The sequence below is a fragment of the Neofelis nebulosa genome, chromosome 5, assembly GCF_028018385.1.
Source record: "Neofelis nebulosa isolate mNeoNeb1 chromosome 5, mNeoNeb1.pri, whole genome shotgun sequence".
Taxonomy (NCBI): Eukaryota; Metazoa; Chordata; class Mammalia; order Carnivora; family Felidae; genus Neofelis; species Neofelis nebulosa.
Genome location: NC_080786.1, coordinates 41,320,508 through 41,338,693, shown reverse-complemented (window position 1 = coordinate 41,338,693; position 18,186 = coordinate 41,320,508). Strand labels below are relative to the sequence as shown.

The window sequence follows — 18,186 nt, the reverse complement described above, 5'->3', positions numbered from 1 at the left end:
AGATCCTGGGTCAAAAGCCAGACAAAATCTTTCATATATATCACTAAGTTATATGTAACAACCGCAAGTGAGTAGTCATCACTTCCTGTGGAAATGGAAAAAAATGGTTAATACATGAGAGATTAATCAAAGCCTAATAGATATTTCTTTTTAAAGCAAACCATATATACATTCCTAGGATTATTAGCATATTATTTTATATCTACCCAGCATGGATTATTATGAAATAAGAGGTTTACAAAGTACGAATGTTTGAAAAAAAACCCAAAAACCAACGTTTACATTTGTTAAGTTTTATGAAGATTTTCAAATAAATCAAATGTAATATTACTTCTAACCACGTACACATATATTATCTCAAATATATACCATGAAGTATTACACTAATATAGACATAAAATACTCAGTTTTTCATAATGCAGGATAATTAAAAAAATAACTTCAATACTTATATCTTGGAACTGTAATGAGTATTGTAATTTTTAGAAGATGTCTTTAACATAACTTTGTCTTCTATTTTTAAAGTCAATTACTGGACAAATCCATTCATCTGAATAATATAATTAATGTCACTACCTTACTAAAAAGTAAAAGCAAATCCTGTGGAACATGTAAGATGTACTCTAACTCATTTGTCTTTCATTAAGCTACAAATAGAAAAAGCCCTCTAGCAATGCCTCCATTTTCTCCTAGTCCTTTCCAATTTGAAACTCATTACAGTGCTCGTAAAATCATGTCTGCTAGAACCATACTCACTGGTGGCAGAAGATGGGGAGTTACTGGTGTCAGCTTGAAACCCAGTATAAAGTCTTCACCAGGGATGCTTAGTAATGCATATTAAATGGCTGAATGGCAGACAGCTCTTTTTTTATACTACATTTGAATGCTGTAACTTATTCTTGGTCTCTTCACCAGCTGGTTTATTTTACCTAGTGAAATTTTAGTAATAATGCATGTTTGTTGAGGATTTGCTATGTACCAGGCACTGTTTTAAGTGCTATCTGAGTGTACCATTTCATTCTTGGAGGTGGATCCAACTGCCATGCTGCCCATGACACAACAGATAACCCAACAGCAGAGTAGTCATTCAAAGTCACGTAGCCGTTAGGGATACCTGGGATCTGTCTCTATCTGAACCACTGTTCATACTATGTGAAGTGTGCTGGTGTGCACCAGTCTCTCCTTCAAGTATTCCTCCCTTGAATACAAAGGATGTCATCTAGAAGTTCCATGTTAAACCCAAATGGACAATTGTGGTAGATGGACTACGACTTTGCAGGAACCAGCTGTTTTTCCTGCCCTTCCAGGAAGAAACAGAGGAATTGTACAGACAGTGACCTCCTGCTTTGCGTTTCTCTCCTCTCACGGTTGAAGGCACTGGAAACGGGCAGAGCCCGCGGTCTTAGTCTGCATTAGCAAATTTCCAAGACTTCTGCCTAGAAAATTGCAAGATTATCACATGTCCAGAGGCTCCCTTGCCAAGATGCCAGGACAGATTCCAGTAAACATTCAACTGTAAAAAGCTGACCATTATTCTCATTATTCTCAGTTTTATGATTGAAGTTTCAAATAACCATGTTATGGCTCTGGAGCTTGTGGTTTCATTGAGCTTTCCTAGTATGTCACTGTTCACAAAGGTGGAACTGACAAGCAAGATACAGTACAGCTGCAGTGTTCTACACAGCAAGAGGAACCCATGTAAATGCTCTCTTGCTGTAGGATTCCATTTACGCTATCAGGTTTGCTGCCTTGCAAAACAGCAAACCATCTCGTCCTATCCAGCCCACGTCTCCTTTCCCTCTTTATTACGTGCCAGTTGGCTTAGATTCCCTCGTATGCAGCCTAAGCCCTGAAAATGCAAAAGACCTTTGGAATTCATAACTCTTGGGACCACGTCACGCTGACTTGTTATGGAGACACAGTTCAGTTTTTTAATCTGAATTCCATCTGATGTAAAGCCAAAACTCAGCCTCCTGTCAACCTATGGCACTTTTTGTCCTTGCTCGGTGATTGGGAAATCTGAAACAATCCATTGAATGTTAAGGGAGGATTAAGTTACAACATTCATGCTCGTACCAACTGGAAATTATCCTGCCTTATGTAACATTCTGGATAAAGCCATATAGTAAAATTTTATAACAGCGGGAAGAGAATTTGGGGTGAAAAAGGAAAAGAAATGAGCATCTCAAAGGAGAGGAGAGGTAAACGAATTCTGTGAACACCTGCAGCCTGTGAGGTAGTATTTACATACATTTGATTTTGATGTTTGTTGCTTTGTAAAAGATTTTAATAAATTTTTTAAAATTTAAAGATTTTTTCAAGTTGCTACTCAATCACTTAAATCAGATTTGAATTCTAAGTTCTGCCTGGCATGGTTGAGAGCTATTATTTTTCCTTGCACAAGATCAGCCTCAAACAAGCCTGAACATAAGGATCCCTTGGGGCTGTATTAAAAGTACAGATTTCCCGACCTGGACCCCAGAGGTACTGCTTCATGTTTGGGGTCCAGAATTCTGTGTTTCTTCTTTCAAGTTTTTATCTTGAACATAAAAAATATTCAAATCTCTATCTTGACTTAAATTCAGCAGTTGTTAAAATTTTCTGCTTTTGCATTCTACCGTTTGCCACTATAGATAGTTTGGATGGATGGATGGATGGATGGATAATTTACTCCTTTTCATTAAGGCACTTAATCTGTTCTAATTTGTCTCCATCACTGTTTCTTCATGGTGTACAGTTCCCAGGATTAAGGTAGAAAGGAAAAGCATATGTTTAGTTAGAAGGTTATTCCCACATATAACTGTCAAATAGTTCTTTTTTATTGTGAAATCATGTCAGACACATGCCTATTTAAACAAATATGTACCTTCTAAAGACTAGTAAGAACCCATCACTCCTGTTTCCACCACCCTGTTAGAACTAGATTAGGAGGAATATCAAGCCCCTGTAGGCCACTACTGAGCACTTGCCCCACACCGGATCTCCGTATGAAACCATTTTCCTGAATTTTGTGTATTCCTTAACATTTCCTTAAAGTTTCCCCCATATATGTATCAGAGAAAAAATATTGTGTTTCATTTTTCCACTGTTGAACATTCTTAAATGATATATATGTGTTCTCCAATGGCTTTTTTTTTTTTTTTTTTTTTTTGGTTAGTGTCGTAGTAGTGTTGAGATTCATCTCTCTTGATGTGTATGGCTGTAGTTTGTTTTCACTACAGTAGGGTCTTGTATCATATGAATGTAGCAGAATTTATTTATTCAATGTATCATTGATGGACATTAGGGATGTTTTGAATTTATTTTAATATGAACAGTGTTGTCAACATTTTTGTATATACCTTCTCTGTAAATGTATAAGAGTCACTTGAGGGTATATTCCTAGGAGTGTCCAGAATTTAAGATTCTAGAAAGGTGTGGTCATTTTCTAAATACCAGAAGTTACCATCACTGAAGGTATAGGATCCATTCCGTGTCCTCCTTGGTTGGTCTGCAATTGGGTCTGGTTTTTTGATGTGCCCCAGAATACTTTTTTAGCCTTTAAGACACATAGGACTTTGTACAACTAGCTGAAGTTCCAGATGTGAGTGGAAATGGTACAAGGTTGATGGTATTTGACCCATGCTTGGCAAGACAGTCACGTGAGCTGGAAATCTACACACTGGCTTATGCCATGGTGGTATTCAGTGAGTCGACTCAGTATCCATATTGACTACTGTCTTACATGGTGATCTGATGTTTCTTCGACATACCTACTCTGCATTGATAACTTGCTACTCAGTTCGAACTACACAAATGACCACATTTTGTGATCTGATGAATAGGTCGAAACGTTGGAATGAAAATCCAAAAGAAACTTTGAATTAAGAAGTACTTGATTTTAGCAGGGTTGACCATTTATGTATGAGCGAGATAATATGATTAAAAATAATATATGGAAAGTGTTCAACCTGTTGTCTGACATTAGATAAGCATTCAGTAAATAATAGCCTTTGTTGATGTTCTCCTTGTTAATTGGTACCATCCAGAACTCAAAAATCTTAAAATTCCTTTCCCTGATAATAACTTTTTTTTTTATTATCTTGAATGAATTCCTGAAATCTCTCCCCACCCCTTGTTTCAAATCCCATCTCAACTTCTGGTTTATTTCTCTTGAGTTATTCTCATAATGTTTACATATATCTACTGTTTATTTAAATGAAATAAACTTATTTTGGTCTCTTAAAACATGCCTAGTTTGAACTTTAAAAAAAAATTTTTTTAATGTTTATTTATTTTTGAGACAGAGCATGAGCGGAGGAGGGGTAGAGAGAGGGAGACACAGAATCTGAAGCAGGCTCTAGGCTCCGAGCTGTCAGCACAGAGCCCAACACGGGGCTGGAACTCACGAGCATGAGGTCATGACCTGAGCCGAAGTCGGACGCTCAACCGACTGAGCCACCCAGGCGCCCCTGAACTTTTGATTCCTGCCCTCCCCAGTCCCCGCCATTTCCCCTACCATCTTCCTCTCTAGTTCAGTTAATGGCATTGTCATCAACTCAGATACCCTGGCCTGAACACTGACACCCAATCTTGACTCCTCTTAGTGCATCAGAAACTCCTGCAGCTTCTGCTTCTGACCACATTTCACCCTTTCCGTGTTACCTGCCTGTCTAAGCCAGCATCGGGCTCACCTGGATTACTGCTGCCATCCCGTCTTCACTGCATACTTCCACTCTTGCCCCCTCAAGATAGAGTATAATCAGATCTCATCACTCCACTGATGAAAGTCCTCCGAAGATTTCCCGGCTGCAGTTACAGCAAATCGCAAATGTTTTGCCTCAGCCTTCAGGTGTGATCAGGCTTGTCTCCATCTCTTCCCTCCGTTCTCCTCATTCCTTGTGTCCCAGTCATACCTGACCTCTTTGTCACCCTTGAGTATTCCGAACTCAGTGCCACCTCAGGGCCTTTGCACATGTTTCCTGTTGTCCTGCAACTCTCTTCCTACATTTTTAGTGTAATGCCGCCTTTTGTAGTTCAAATAGCTCAAAGTTACCTCCTAGGACTGCCATCCATGTTTTTCCTGAACTGTTTACTTTGTTTCTTTATAACTGTACTACCTCAATTTAATCTGAAATATTTGTTAATGTGTTTTTAATCTCATGGCACTAAATTAGGATCTCCGGCATGATGGGCAACTGTTTCTCTGGTTTATTACTGTATTTTCAACATCTATAGTAGTGCCTACACAATAGGTGCCCAGTAAATATTTGTTGAATTAATACAAAACTTAGTGAAATGTAATTCACTTTACAAATGTAATTACAAATGTAATTGAATTTGTGATTGAAAAATACAAATGAATTACAAATGTAATTCAAATTACAAAATGTAATTTTTGTAGACAAAAATCACAAAATCAAGCATCCGGGTGGCTCAGTTGGTTAAGTATCTGATGATCTCACGGTTGTGAGACTGAGACCTGCATCAAACTCCACATTGAGCATGAAGTCTGCTTGGGACTCTCTCTGCCCCTCCCTCGCTTGCTCACATGTGTGTGCTCTCTCAAATGAAATAAATAAACTTAAAAAAACCCCACAAAACCTGTTACTTGTATTACTAAGTAATAATGTATATATAAGTTGATGTAAATAGAGCTTTAAAACATTTTATTTTTAGTACTCATTAGAACTCTTCAAAAATGTCAGCCAGGTATATAGGTCTTTTGTGAACACATTATTATGATTTATCTCAAATGGAAATTATGTGACTATCTAAAACTAAATTTAAATTTACTATCTGTATCTAAATTTAAACTTATGTATTTGACATGTTTTTAGGTCTCACTCCACTAGAATATAAGCTTCAGGAGTGCCCATCTGGTTTGCCGCTATACTTTCTTTATTTTCCTCTATTTTAATTCCAGTATAGTTCACATACAGTGTTATATTAGTTTCATACTGCTATATTTTCAACATCCATAATAGTGCCTGATACGTAATAGGTGCTCAGTAAGTATTTGTTGAATTGATGAAGGAATGAATGAAAGGTAACTGACAGCTAAAAAAATTACAGATCTTTACATGTATCACTAAGGCATAATAGTAACCATACATATATCTTAAAGTATTAAAATGTTTTATTTTGGGGGTGCCTGGGTTGGCTCAGTCGGTTAAACGTACAACTTTGGCTCAGGTCTTGATCTCATAGTTCGTGAGTTCGAGCCCCACTTCGGGCTCTCTGCTGTCAGCACCGAGCCTGCTTCAGAGCCTGCTTCAGATCCTCTGTCCCCTTCTCTCTGCCTCTCCCCTGCTCATTCTCTCTCTCTCTCTCTCTCTCTCTCTCAAAATAAATAAACTTAAAAAAATGTTTTATTTTTCAGGACTAATTGGAATTCTTCAAAATGTCAGGTAAATTTTTATGAATAAATTTTAATACGCTTTATTTTCAAATGTGAATTGTGTGATTTTTTTCCTAAAAAATTGGAGTTTATTTCCTTTTGAGGTTTATTTATTTACTTATTTTTAGCATTTGGAGAAAACATGTATATGTTCATTTATACATGTGAACATTTCTATCTACCTTTGGCAGAAAAGGATTAAAAGGGAGTTATGTGGGCACGTATGTACTGAAAGATCTCTCAAATATGTGGGGAAAATAAAGTAAAGGAAACAAAAGTAAGAAAGTAAGTCTGCGAAGAGGAGTATAATCTTTTTTTTTTTTTTTTTAATTTTTTTTTTCAACGTTTTTTAATTTATTTTTGGGACAGAGAGAGACAGAGCATGAACGGGGGAGGGGCAGAGAGAGAGGGAGACACAGAATCGGAAACAGGCTCCAGGCTCCGAGCCATCAGCCCAGAGCCCGACGCGGGGCTCGAACTCACGGACCGCGAGATTGTGACCTGGCTGAAGTCGGACGCTTAACCGACTGCGCCACCCAGGCGCCCCGAGTATAATCTTAATTAACCTGTGATGACAGTCTGCCTGCATAGAGGAGGGCTCAAAAGCAGGCCTGCATTTCCCAGCAATGCAGGAGATGACAGAAGGCAAGAAACACCACATTTATGGGACTTGGGCTTTTCTTGCAATAAAAGTGAGTTAGTGAAGAGATTCAGAATTTTTCCTTGTAGGGAATACAAGGAGACATTTCTCTGATTGCAACAAGAGGACAAGATAACGTCATGGAAAGTGAGTTCAGTTCCTCCCTTGCAGTATTTACAGCAAGCAAGGTTGCTTTTACTGGAGAGGTAGATTAAACCACCTCTAAATGTGTTGTGTGTGGTACCACTGCATTGTAAGCCATTACGTATTTATCATGTTATGTTTTGAATTTATTTAAACACAGTCATTTTCCAAAAGAGGTTAGGGAAAAAATAAGATTCACTCTATATATGACTGTGTTATCCATAACATACAGTGGGGAAAACAGTTTTTGCAAATGTGCAAGGAGTTCAAGTAGGTAGGAATCAGCATGAAGTCAGCCAGACCACTAACGTAAAAGTGTGTCGCTTTGATCATAGCACAATGTGAATAATCGCTTAGTTTTTTTTTTAAATCTATAGTCAGCCTGAAAATTCATCAATACATATTAAGAGGTTAAAAGCTAATATACATAAAGAGTCGTGTCTTTAAAATATAGTAGTGTGTTTCATAGTTAGATTCATGGATAAGAAAAAATGAATATATTCTGTTACTACATTATCACTTCCATTGTAAATCATGTCCCCTCTCCCTTTCCCAAGGTGTGATCCCCACAGCCCCTGAACAACCTGCAGATGAGAAGGACAATCAGACAAAGTCTCCTGATCAAAGGCCTGATGCACCTCCTGACTATAATTCCCATTTTGTACCAGGTGGGTTAAATATTCAGAAAGGTTCTTTTCACCTCTCCAGAAAACGATAATAGTTAAGACTGCTTTTAAGAGTAATTAATTGAGTGATTGAGTAAATAAGTATCGAAAGCTTCCAGGGTGCCAAGTAGTTTACCAGATGTCAATTAGAATATATTTGTAGGCTACTGAGGAAGGAGGTTGTACAAATCCTGATGGCATTCTCTTTGCTCCGTTATGAAAACATGAAGAAGATGTTGTAGGGCCAAGATGACAGTAACTGGCTCTAACAAGGATTTGAGGGAAGACCTAACTGAGGAAGTCAAATTTTTCTGGCTTGCTGAGGAGTTTCTCACTCAAAGAAAAGGAGGAAGGAACCATGCCTGGCAGGAAGAATTATCTGTACATGGCTAACAGGCACATGAAAAAATGCTCCACATCACTCATCATCAGGGAAATACAAATCAAAACCACAAGGTGATACCACCTCACACCTATCAGAATGGCTAACACGAACAACTCAGGCAATTATAGATGTTGGCGAGGATGTGGAGAAAGGGGATCTCTTTTGCACTGCTGGTGGGAATGCAGACTGGTGCAGCCACTCTGGAAAACAGTATGGAGGTTCCTCAAAAAGGTAAAAATAGAACGACCCAGCAATTGCACTACTAGGTATATATCCCAGGGATACAGCTGTGCTGTTTCGAAGGGACACATGCACCCCCATGTTTATAGCAGCACTATCAACAATAGCCCAAGTATGGAAAGAGCCCAAATGTCCATTGACGGATGAATGGATAAAGAAGATGTGATGTATATATACAATGGAGTATTACTCGGCAATCAAAAAGAATTAAATCTTGCCATTGGCAACTACGTGGATGGAACTGGAGGGTATTATGCTAAGTGAAATAAGTCAGAGGAAAACAAATATATGACTTCACTCATACAAGGACTTTAAGATACAAAACAGATGAACATAAGGGAAGGGAAGCAAAAATAATATAAAAACAGGGCGGGGGACAAAAACATAAGAGACTCTTAAATACAGAGAACAAACAGGGTTGCTGGAGGGGCTATGGGGGGGGTGGGCTAAATGGGCAAGGGGCATTAAGGAGGACACTTGTTGGGATTAGCACTGGGTGTTATACATAGGGGATGAATCACTAGAATCTACTCCTGAAAACATTATTGTATTTTATGCTTACTAAGCTAAGTAACTTGGATGTAAATTTAAAAAAAAAAAAAAAAGAACTATCTGTACAAAAGCATGAGGTTATGAAGGTCCGGTATGAGACATGCATGGGACAAATGCAAGAGAAATGGAGGTGAATGGCCTTGGGTGCTAAGGAGTTACACTAATATCTTTAGAAGTCTGAGTTTACTTGTTGGTGACTCAATGAAATGGATGCTCATGATGTTAGTAGAAATTTGAGTTATTACAGTCTTTTTAGAAAGTGGGGCACCTGGGTGGCTCATTTGGTTAAGCATCAAACTAACTGGTTTCAGCTCAGGTCTTGGTCTCGTGGTTTGTGAGTTCGAGCCGTGCACCAGGCTCTGTGCTAACAGCATGGGGCCTGCTTGGGATTCTCTCTCTCTGCCCCTCCCCCGCTTGCACTCTATCTGTCTGTCTCAAAAATAAATAAACTTTAAAAAAGAAAGAAAGTAATTGGGCAATGTGTAAAATTTTTTAAATTAGAAATACACTTACTTTTGAAGTAAGGAAAGAAATAGGATTCTACATAAATACATTTTAATGACTTAGAAAATGATGAAGTGTAGCAATATTTCTTTTTTTAAATTTTTTTAAATCTTTATTTTTGAGAAAGAGAAGGGGAGAGGCAGAGAGACAGGGAGACACAGAATCTGAAGCAGGCTCTAGGCTCTGAGCTGTCAGCAGGGAGCCCGATGCGGGGCTCGAACTCACAGACTGTGAGATCATGACCTGAGATGAAGTAGGACCCTTAACCGACAGAGCCACCCAGGCACCCTGCAATATTTCTCTAAATATATATTTAAATGTATATTTAGAGGTGGAAACCATTGAGTTAGTCTGTGAGAGAGGAGAAGAAACTTCAGTACCCACAGGATCATGGTAAAAATGTTGTTTTGGCTCTAGACACAAGATCCATGGAGCTCAGTTAACCTGTGCCCTTGAGGTGTTTTCTGAAAACAGCAGGGTTTCCTTTTCCCCTTTCCCTCATAAATATGCATGTTGTATAGATCTGGTCCAATATAACCCCTCATTACTAGCTCAACTCCTACTAAGTCCACAATGTTGACAGTCCTAAATTATAATCATGCTATATCTGACCATTTCTCTAAATTTACTTCAGTGACTGTCAACATGATCTACATAATCTATCTTTGAGAGAGCTTGAGCAGGGGAGAGGCAGAGAGAAAGAGGAAGAGAGAAAATCCCAAGCAGGCTCTGCATTGTCAGCTCAGAGCCTGATGTGGGGCTGGAGTCCACAAACTGTGAGACCATGACTTGAGCTGAAACCAAAAGTCGGACGCGTAACCGACTGAGCCACCCAGGTATCCCTCTACCATTTTTAAGTAACATTGATTGTAACCATGTTCTGCTCATCTGGGAAAGTGTCTTTTCCTCTGTATCAAAAAAAAATTAGCAAGAGAGTAGGATATGTCATTTAAATCAAATGACTAGATAAATTGAAAAACATTATCTAGTAGAGCATACAACTGAATTTTCAGTTATGAAATATAGTAACAAAAATTCATTGTGATCGCCACCTAGTGGCTGAATTATGTACTTATCTATGATGACAGATGCAAATTAGATCCCTGTAATTAACATGAAGGAACTTGAACTACTATAAAGTATTTGTCTTTAATGCCCTTAATTCCTTTGACTTTAAGCCTCCCTTAGCCCCCACCCATATCGGTCTCCTGTGGTCTGAACTTGCATTTCCACCTGCCTGTAGACCACTTCCCCTGGAAGGACCCCAGATCTCAAGCTAAGTGGTCTGCAATAAAGCTTGGGCATCTTGCTCCGGAACACATTCCCTCTATTCTTTCTCTCTTCTGGAGGCCACAGGGACCCATGTCAGAATGTGAGAATCTTTCCTCATATCCAGTCTGTTACTGAGATGGGACTGTCCCTTCAGTGTTACTTATTAGACTTCCTACATTGCCTTCTGTCGACCCTCCCACAGCAGGCACCTCCTGCCTAACCTAACCTCATCTACAAAGGGTCCAAGTGTAAGTCTGATCACTTCACTTTCTCTTTTATTGGCGTACGGTTTAGGTTCTTTGAACAGCGTATAGATCCTTCATAATCATCACTCCCTCCTTCCTTTCTAGCCTTGTCTGCTCAGTCTCCATACATAACCTTGCCCCCCTGCAATTATGGGTTTCCCCTGTGCAGCTGTTCATTTCGCACCTGCTCCCCCGCATAAAACCTTTGCCCGTTGGGGAGGTGCCGGCTGGGTCTAACCTGTCAGCACTAGACCCACAGGGTACCTCCTCTGCCTAGGTACCCTGCACTGCTCCTCTCTAATCTCTTCGCACACCGTGAATCCACGTCTGATCGCACAAGTTACTTGCTTCATGATAACCATTCACTTTTTATTTTTTAATCTGTGTATTCAACGCAGAACTGAACGTCCTTGAAGACAGATGTGTCTTTCTACCTCTTTCTGTCTCTAGCAGCAGTCACAGCAGCACGTCCTTGAAATGGGCTTGTGGGATGTTTCCCAAATAAAGGAATGCTTGATTCATTTCATAGCCTTGTTCTCAGTGAGTATTGAAGAAATAGTTCTACAATTCATGATGCTCATGAGTGGGGTTTTTGTGAGTAACCAAAATGTCCCAGACTTCATGAGCTTCAAAAGCCACTCTCCCCTTTAATGCCCAGCTCTCCAGAATCTGACCCTCTGTCCAATTTGCCTTGCTCAAAAAGTATCATCTCTCTTTATTTCTCATCCCAAACAACTTCTGGAAATTTGGGGGAGTGTCCCTTCCTGGTGGTGTTTGGTCTCGTCAGCATTGGCGGACCCCAGACCACTGCTTTGCCTCTATGCTGGTCACCTCTTACTCTTTCTGAAGCCAGCTTTCTGCTAGCTAAGCTGTTTTTTCCTGTACCATGACATCCCACAGGAGGGAGGGGTGTGTGTATGTGTGTGTGTGTGTGTGTGTGTGTGTGTGTGTGTGTACACAAAACTTAAGGCCTAAAAAAAAACAGCCGCCAGCTAGAGTTGCTCTTCCAGTCTATAGTGCCAAGGCCATCCATAGAGTCCTGTTTTGGGTGTTCCTAGCCTCTACCTAGCCTTTGATCTAAAGGGAGTATTTTAATTAAGGGGCATCTACAGTCAGAATGCTTGAGTTTTAATTCTGAGTCTGTCACATATTGACACCATTGATTCTTTAGGAAGTTACTTAACCTCCTTATGCCTCAATTTCTTCCTCTGTAAATTCAGGATAATAGTCCCTACCATAGAAGGGTGATGTCAAGTAGTTAGAACAGTGCCTGGAACATAATAAAGCTCAGTAAGTATTAACTATTTTCCCTCTTATAAAAATAGTAAACATAGTTTCCTCTAACAGGAGTTCCTTCCTAGGGTGCATGGTGTTCAGTACCTGGTTCTCTGGGCTCTCTTGAGAGAGAGTACTCTCCACCTTAACCTGCTCTTTCAAATCTTTTAATTCCGTAAGAGTGACCTTTTCAAAGAACAGCTACTAAGGGACTGTTTCCATTTTTCAGGAAATATCAGTCCCTGCCCTACACAGCTGTGTGGCATTGCTTTTTGATAACAAAAACCGATTCCCCAGTCTGTAGACCCACAGTGCCCAATGCCTGGGTTACTTTGGGAAATAGGATACCATCAGTGGGGCTTCAACATCACAGTCCAAGCTTAACTATCTTCGTCTTGTTCCCTTTAGCATACTTACTTAGACATGAGGTGAATCCTGCCTTCTAACACTCCTTGCTGTCTTTTGTACCAACATGTAGTAATTTTTGAGCACATGTATAAGAAAACACAGATACATGCATATATGCACATTATAAGCAGTAATTTAATAAATAGCAATTTTCAGAGAGACACTTAGTTTAACCTATATTTAGATAAGATCTGTTTTTTGCCTTTGAGGAGAGTATCCACAAAACTATTTCCAACCATGGTGAAAACAAACTTCTATGCATCGTAGTTTTGTAACGTTGTCCCCATCTTTTCCATTCTAGAATAGAACCTTTTCTTTCTTTACATTGGTTAAACAAAAGGGTCTTTAAATCACTGGCTTTCCAACATTCTTTTTTTTAAATTTCTTTTCTTTCTTTTTAAAGTAATGTCTACACCCAATGTGGGGCTCAAACTCACAACCCCAAGATCAAGAGTCCTATGCTGTACTGACTGAATCATCCAAGTGCCCCCTCAAGCATTCTGGATGACAACCTACTATGACCCACAGTAAATATATATAAATGTATATATAAATATATAAATATATATATAAATAAATATACACACACGTATATGTATATATGTAACAATATTTATATAATATTTATTATATATATGCTATATATAACATTTCACCAAGCAGCACTCAGTTCAGTGAGTATACAGCATTCAGGCAATACAGTTTGATTTTTTTCTATTTTACTTTATTCTAATGTAGTAAATCTTTTTTTTTTTTTTTTTTTTAATTTTTTTTTTCAACGTTTATTTTATTTTTTGGGACAGAGAGAGACAGAGCATGAACGGGGGAGGGACAGAGAGAGAGGGAGACACAGAATCGGAAACAGGCTCCAGGCTCCGAGCCATCAGCCCAGAGCCTGACGCGGGGCTCGAACTCACGGACCGCGAGATCGTGACCTGGCTGAAGTTGGACGCTTAACCGACCGCGCCACCCAGGCGCCCCTCTAATGTAGTAAATCTTATTTTAAAAATTGCAATTGTGAATCATTAAATTGATTTTACAGCCCACTGATGTACGTACAGATTGTAAAATGCTGCATTAAAACAATGTTTCTCAGTTGTTAAGAATTAATGAAATAGCTATACCTACATAAGAGAAAATATACCTTAAGGCAATAATTGTTTAATAGAGTTTAAGAACATCTTACAACAGAAGTGTCAGTCCATCAGGAAGACATAACGATTGTATACATCTAAAAACAGAGCTCCAGAGTATATGAAGCAAAAATTGACATAATTAAATGGCAAAATAGACAATTCAATAAATACCAGTTGGAGACTGCAGTACCCCACTTGCAGTCATGGACAGAGCAACTAAGCAGCAGATGAAAGAGGAACTAGAGGCTGTAAACAATATCATAAAGCCAACTAAACATAGACATATATACAACTGTCTACCCAACAGCAATAGAATATACATTCTTCTCAAGTGCACATAGGACATTCTCTAGGATAGAGCTACTGACTCAGCCATAAAACAATCCCAGTAAATTTCAAACAACTGAAATCATATAGAGTTCACAATGGACTAAAGTTAGTAATCAATAAAAATAGAAGGAAATTTGGGAAATCTGAGGAAATTGACACACCCTTAAATGACCAAGGGCAAAAAAAAAAAAAAAAAAATCACAGGAGAAATTGGAAGATACTTTGAGATAAATGAAACCACCATATACCAAAGCTTATGGGATATAACTAAAACAGCTTAGAAATTTGTAGCTATCAACATCTACATTAAAAAGGAGGAGGGGCACCTAGGTGGCTCACTTGGTTGAGCGTTCGACTTTGGCTCAGGTCATGATCTCACAGTTCATGAGTTCCAGCCCTGCATCGGGCTCTGGGCTGACAGCTCAGAGCCTGGATCCTGCTTCAGATTCTATGTCTTCCTCTCTCTGCCCCTCACCCACTCATACTTTATCTCTTTCTCTTTCAAAAATAAATAAACATTAGAAAACTTTTTTTTAAAAAAAGATCTCAAATCACCAACCCAACTTTCCACCTTAGAAAGAAGCCAAACCTTAAGTAGGAGGTAATAATAGAATTTAAAGTAGAGGTAAATAAAATAGTGAAAAAGAAAAGCAGTGGGCCACATGGACACAACCAAAAGTTGGATCTTTGAAAATATCAACAAATAGAAATCTTAAGCCAGACTGACCAAGAAAAAACACAGATTCAAAATATTAAAATCAAGAATGAAAATGGAGACATTACTAAAAAGCTTACAAAAATGTAAATGTATTGTAAAAGAATACTATGAACAATTGTATACCAACAAACTAGAAAACCGGAAGAAATAGATTGCTAGAAATATACAAACAACTGAAAGTGGCTCCAAGAAGAATAGAAAACCTGAATGCAGCTATATAGCAAGTAAAGAGATTGAATTAGTCATTTAAAAATTTCTGATAGGGGTGCCTGGGTGGCTCTGTCAGTTAAGCAACAGACTCTTGATCACAGCTCAGGTCATGATCTTACTGTTCATGAGTTCAAGCCCCACATAGGGTTCTCTGCTGACAGTGTGGAGCCTGCTTGGGACTCTTTCTCTCTCCTGCTCTCTGTGCCCCTCCTCCCCCTTGCACATGTGCACGCATGTACACCCTCTCTCTCTCAAAATAAATATTTAAAAAAAAATTCTGACAAAGCCTAGGCCTGGACAGCTTCATTAGTGAATTCTACCAAATGCTTAATGAAGATTTTAATACCAGTCCTTTACAAGAAACAGAACAGTGAACACTTCCCAATTCATTCTGTGAGGCCAGTATTGCCCTATTAGCAAAATCAGAAGAAGAGTATAGAAAACCATAGACTAATATTCCTTATAAATATAGATGTAAAAATGCTCCACAAAATACTAACAATGTAGTAACCAAATCTAACAATATGTGGTAGGAATTATTACCATGACCAAGTGCAGTTTATCCCAAATATGAGATAAAGTTGGTTTGTCATATGAAAATCATATGTATGTACCCATGTATGTACCATATTAATGGAATATTACTACAAAAATCATATGATAATATCGGTAGATAGAGAAAAAGCATTTGACAAAATTAAACATCCCACATGATAAAAAACACTCAACAAACTAGGGATAGGAGGGAACTTCCTCAACCTAATAAAAGTCATCTATGAAAAACCCACAGCTTAACATCATGCTTAATAGCAAAAGCTGAAAGTGTTTCTCCTAAGAAAGGAGCAAGATGTCTCAAGAGCAAGATGATATCTCTTCATGCCACTTCTATTCAACATTGTATGGAGGTTTTAGCCAGGACAATTTGGCAAGGAAAAGTAATAAAAGTCATGCACATTGGAAAGGAAGAAGCAAACCTATTTCTGTTTGCAGATGACATGATCTTATATATAGAAAATCATAAGGAATACACACACACATGTGCACACGCACACACAATTAGCACTAATAAATGAGTTCAGCAGTAGGAGTATTAACCAGTGAATTTCCACTTTGGAAAACAGGGTGGCCGTTTCTTCCAAAAGTTAAGGCTAGTTTCTCACTCCTAGGTATATACTCAAGAATTGAAAACTTAGGTTCACACCAAAACTTGTACACTAATTTCACAGCAGCATTATTTACAAAAGCCAAAAAGTAGAAATGACCCAAATGTCCATTGGCTGATTAATGGATACGTAAAATGTGCTATGTCCATGCAACGGAATATTACTCGGCGATAAAAGGAATCAAGTACTAGTACATGCTACCACATGGTCACTTGAACCTTGAAAACATTATGCGAAGTGAAGGAGACCTGACACACAGGTTGTATGTTACATTATTTCATTTATATGACATGTCCAGATTAGGCAAATCTGTGGTGACAGTGGTTTCCGCGGGCTGGGGCAGAAGATAGGGAATGACTGCTAATGGGTATAGATTTTCTTTGTGGGGTGATGAAACTGTTCTGGAATGATCGAGCCATCATTAAAAGCACCCCTTTGAGTTACTATCTCAATGACCTTAAGAACATCAGTGTACAGTGCCAGTTATGTGCTAGGTCTTGGGCTAAGCCCACTATAACCTAATGAAGTAGGTATATTATTGATATCTCCAAAGGAGGAACCTAATACAGAGAGAGGCCAGCACATTACTTGGTGTTTCAGATCTTGTTTCTGTACCTTTGTGTAGCATAATTGTCTTCTAAGGTTAAAGAGGATTAAATGAGGTAATATGTGAAGACCCTGAGTACATTGTTGGTACATGGTACACATTCAGAAAATGGATCATGTTTTATTCTTAAGTGGATGTTGTGGGATACCTGTCTTTGTTATGGAAAAGGTCATTCTAACTTCTGCTGTGTTACAGTGTTAATAGTGTATAACACTTCCATTTGTTTTTGGATACAGGACCCCCTGGACCAGCTGTCCCTCCTCCTGCAGGCTACGCAGGAGGCTTGCCTATGGGATACAACAGTCCACAGCAGCCCGGTACCTTCTTCTCATACCAGCCAGCTGGTGGTGCCCATCCTATCCAGTTCCAGCCTGGCAAATACCATATGTCAAATCAGCCTGTTTCAGTAACATGGATGCCAGGGCCTCCTCCTATACCAAACTGTCCTCCTGGTCTGGAATACTTAACCCAGGTAGTCCTCACAAATCCAAATGATCTTCTTATGAAGTATGACCGGGGATCCGACAAGAAGAGATACAAAGCTAGATAGAGTAGATGAAAGTGACAGGTCAGTGATGACAGAGGTCCAGTTTGTGAGACCATGGGAGTTGTACTCATTTCAGAAATATGAAGGGGAAATGAGGAATACAGGAATGTATTTGGTGGGATCGGCACCGTTTTCTGAAGGATGTATGTTGAATTTTAAGATTTGCAAGGTGTCCTGTTGAAGGCGGTTTCAAAAACAGGACTAGAGGAAAAACTATCAAAGACGCCAGTTCTCATTTGCATAGAAGTGAAGAGTTAACACCAGGAAAAACAACATCAAAGAGAACAGAACAGACCGTGAGTGAATCACTGGGGGTCTCTGCCCATCCTTTTTTCTCATTACCCATGATTTTCATTAGCCACTCCCTGCCACCCTCCAAACATAAAATGTAAGCCAAAAGAGGAGACCTACCAAGGGTTTTGCTTCAGGCCAAGTTCCAGAGAATCTCTTCCCACAACACAGTGAATTCTTATTTTCCACCTCTATGTACATTCTGGAGGCACCAGGGTATCCAGATCAGAAACTGGGTCAGTACGTCAAATCAGTGTTCCAAATGGTGTTTTTAAAACCACATGTCAGAAACTCAAAAATATTGCTTAGTGAAAATAAGATAAAGCTAGTATTGGAAATAACTTAGAACCTATTGAATCATGTTTGATTTTAGAAAAAGGAAGGACGCCTGGCCGCTCAGTCTGTTAAGCATCTGACTCTTGATCTCAGCTTAGGTCATGGTCTCCTGGTACATGGGTTCGAGCCCCACATCAGG

At 39.0% G+C, this 18,186-nt stretch overlaps 1 protein-coding gene across 3 annotated transcripts in view; it reads left to right on the top strand.

Moving 5' to 3' along the window:
* The window catches only part of PLSCR4 (phospholipid scramblase 4), a 138,531-nt gene that overhangs the window by 107,972 nt on the left and 12,373 nt on the right, over nt 1–18,186 (top strand). The window contains exons 2-5 of one of the 3 annotated variants that reach the window (XM_058730144.1): nt 6,362–6,389; nt 7,721–7,831; nt 13,113–13,236; nt 17,110–17,345. In XM_058730144.1, the coding sequence (XP_058586127.1) occupies nt 13,214–13,236; nt 17,110–17,345 (259 nt within the window). In that variant the 5' untranslated portion in view covers nt 6,362–6,389; nt 7,721–7,831; nt 13,113–13,213. Of the gene's footprint in view, nt 1–4,286; nt 4,832–6,361; nt 6,390–7,720; nt 7,832–13,112; nt 13,237–17,109; nt 17,346–18,186 lie in introns of those variants that run through there. The other 2 variants (XM_058730142.1, XM_058730143.1) reach the window with 2 other exon arrangements.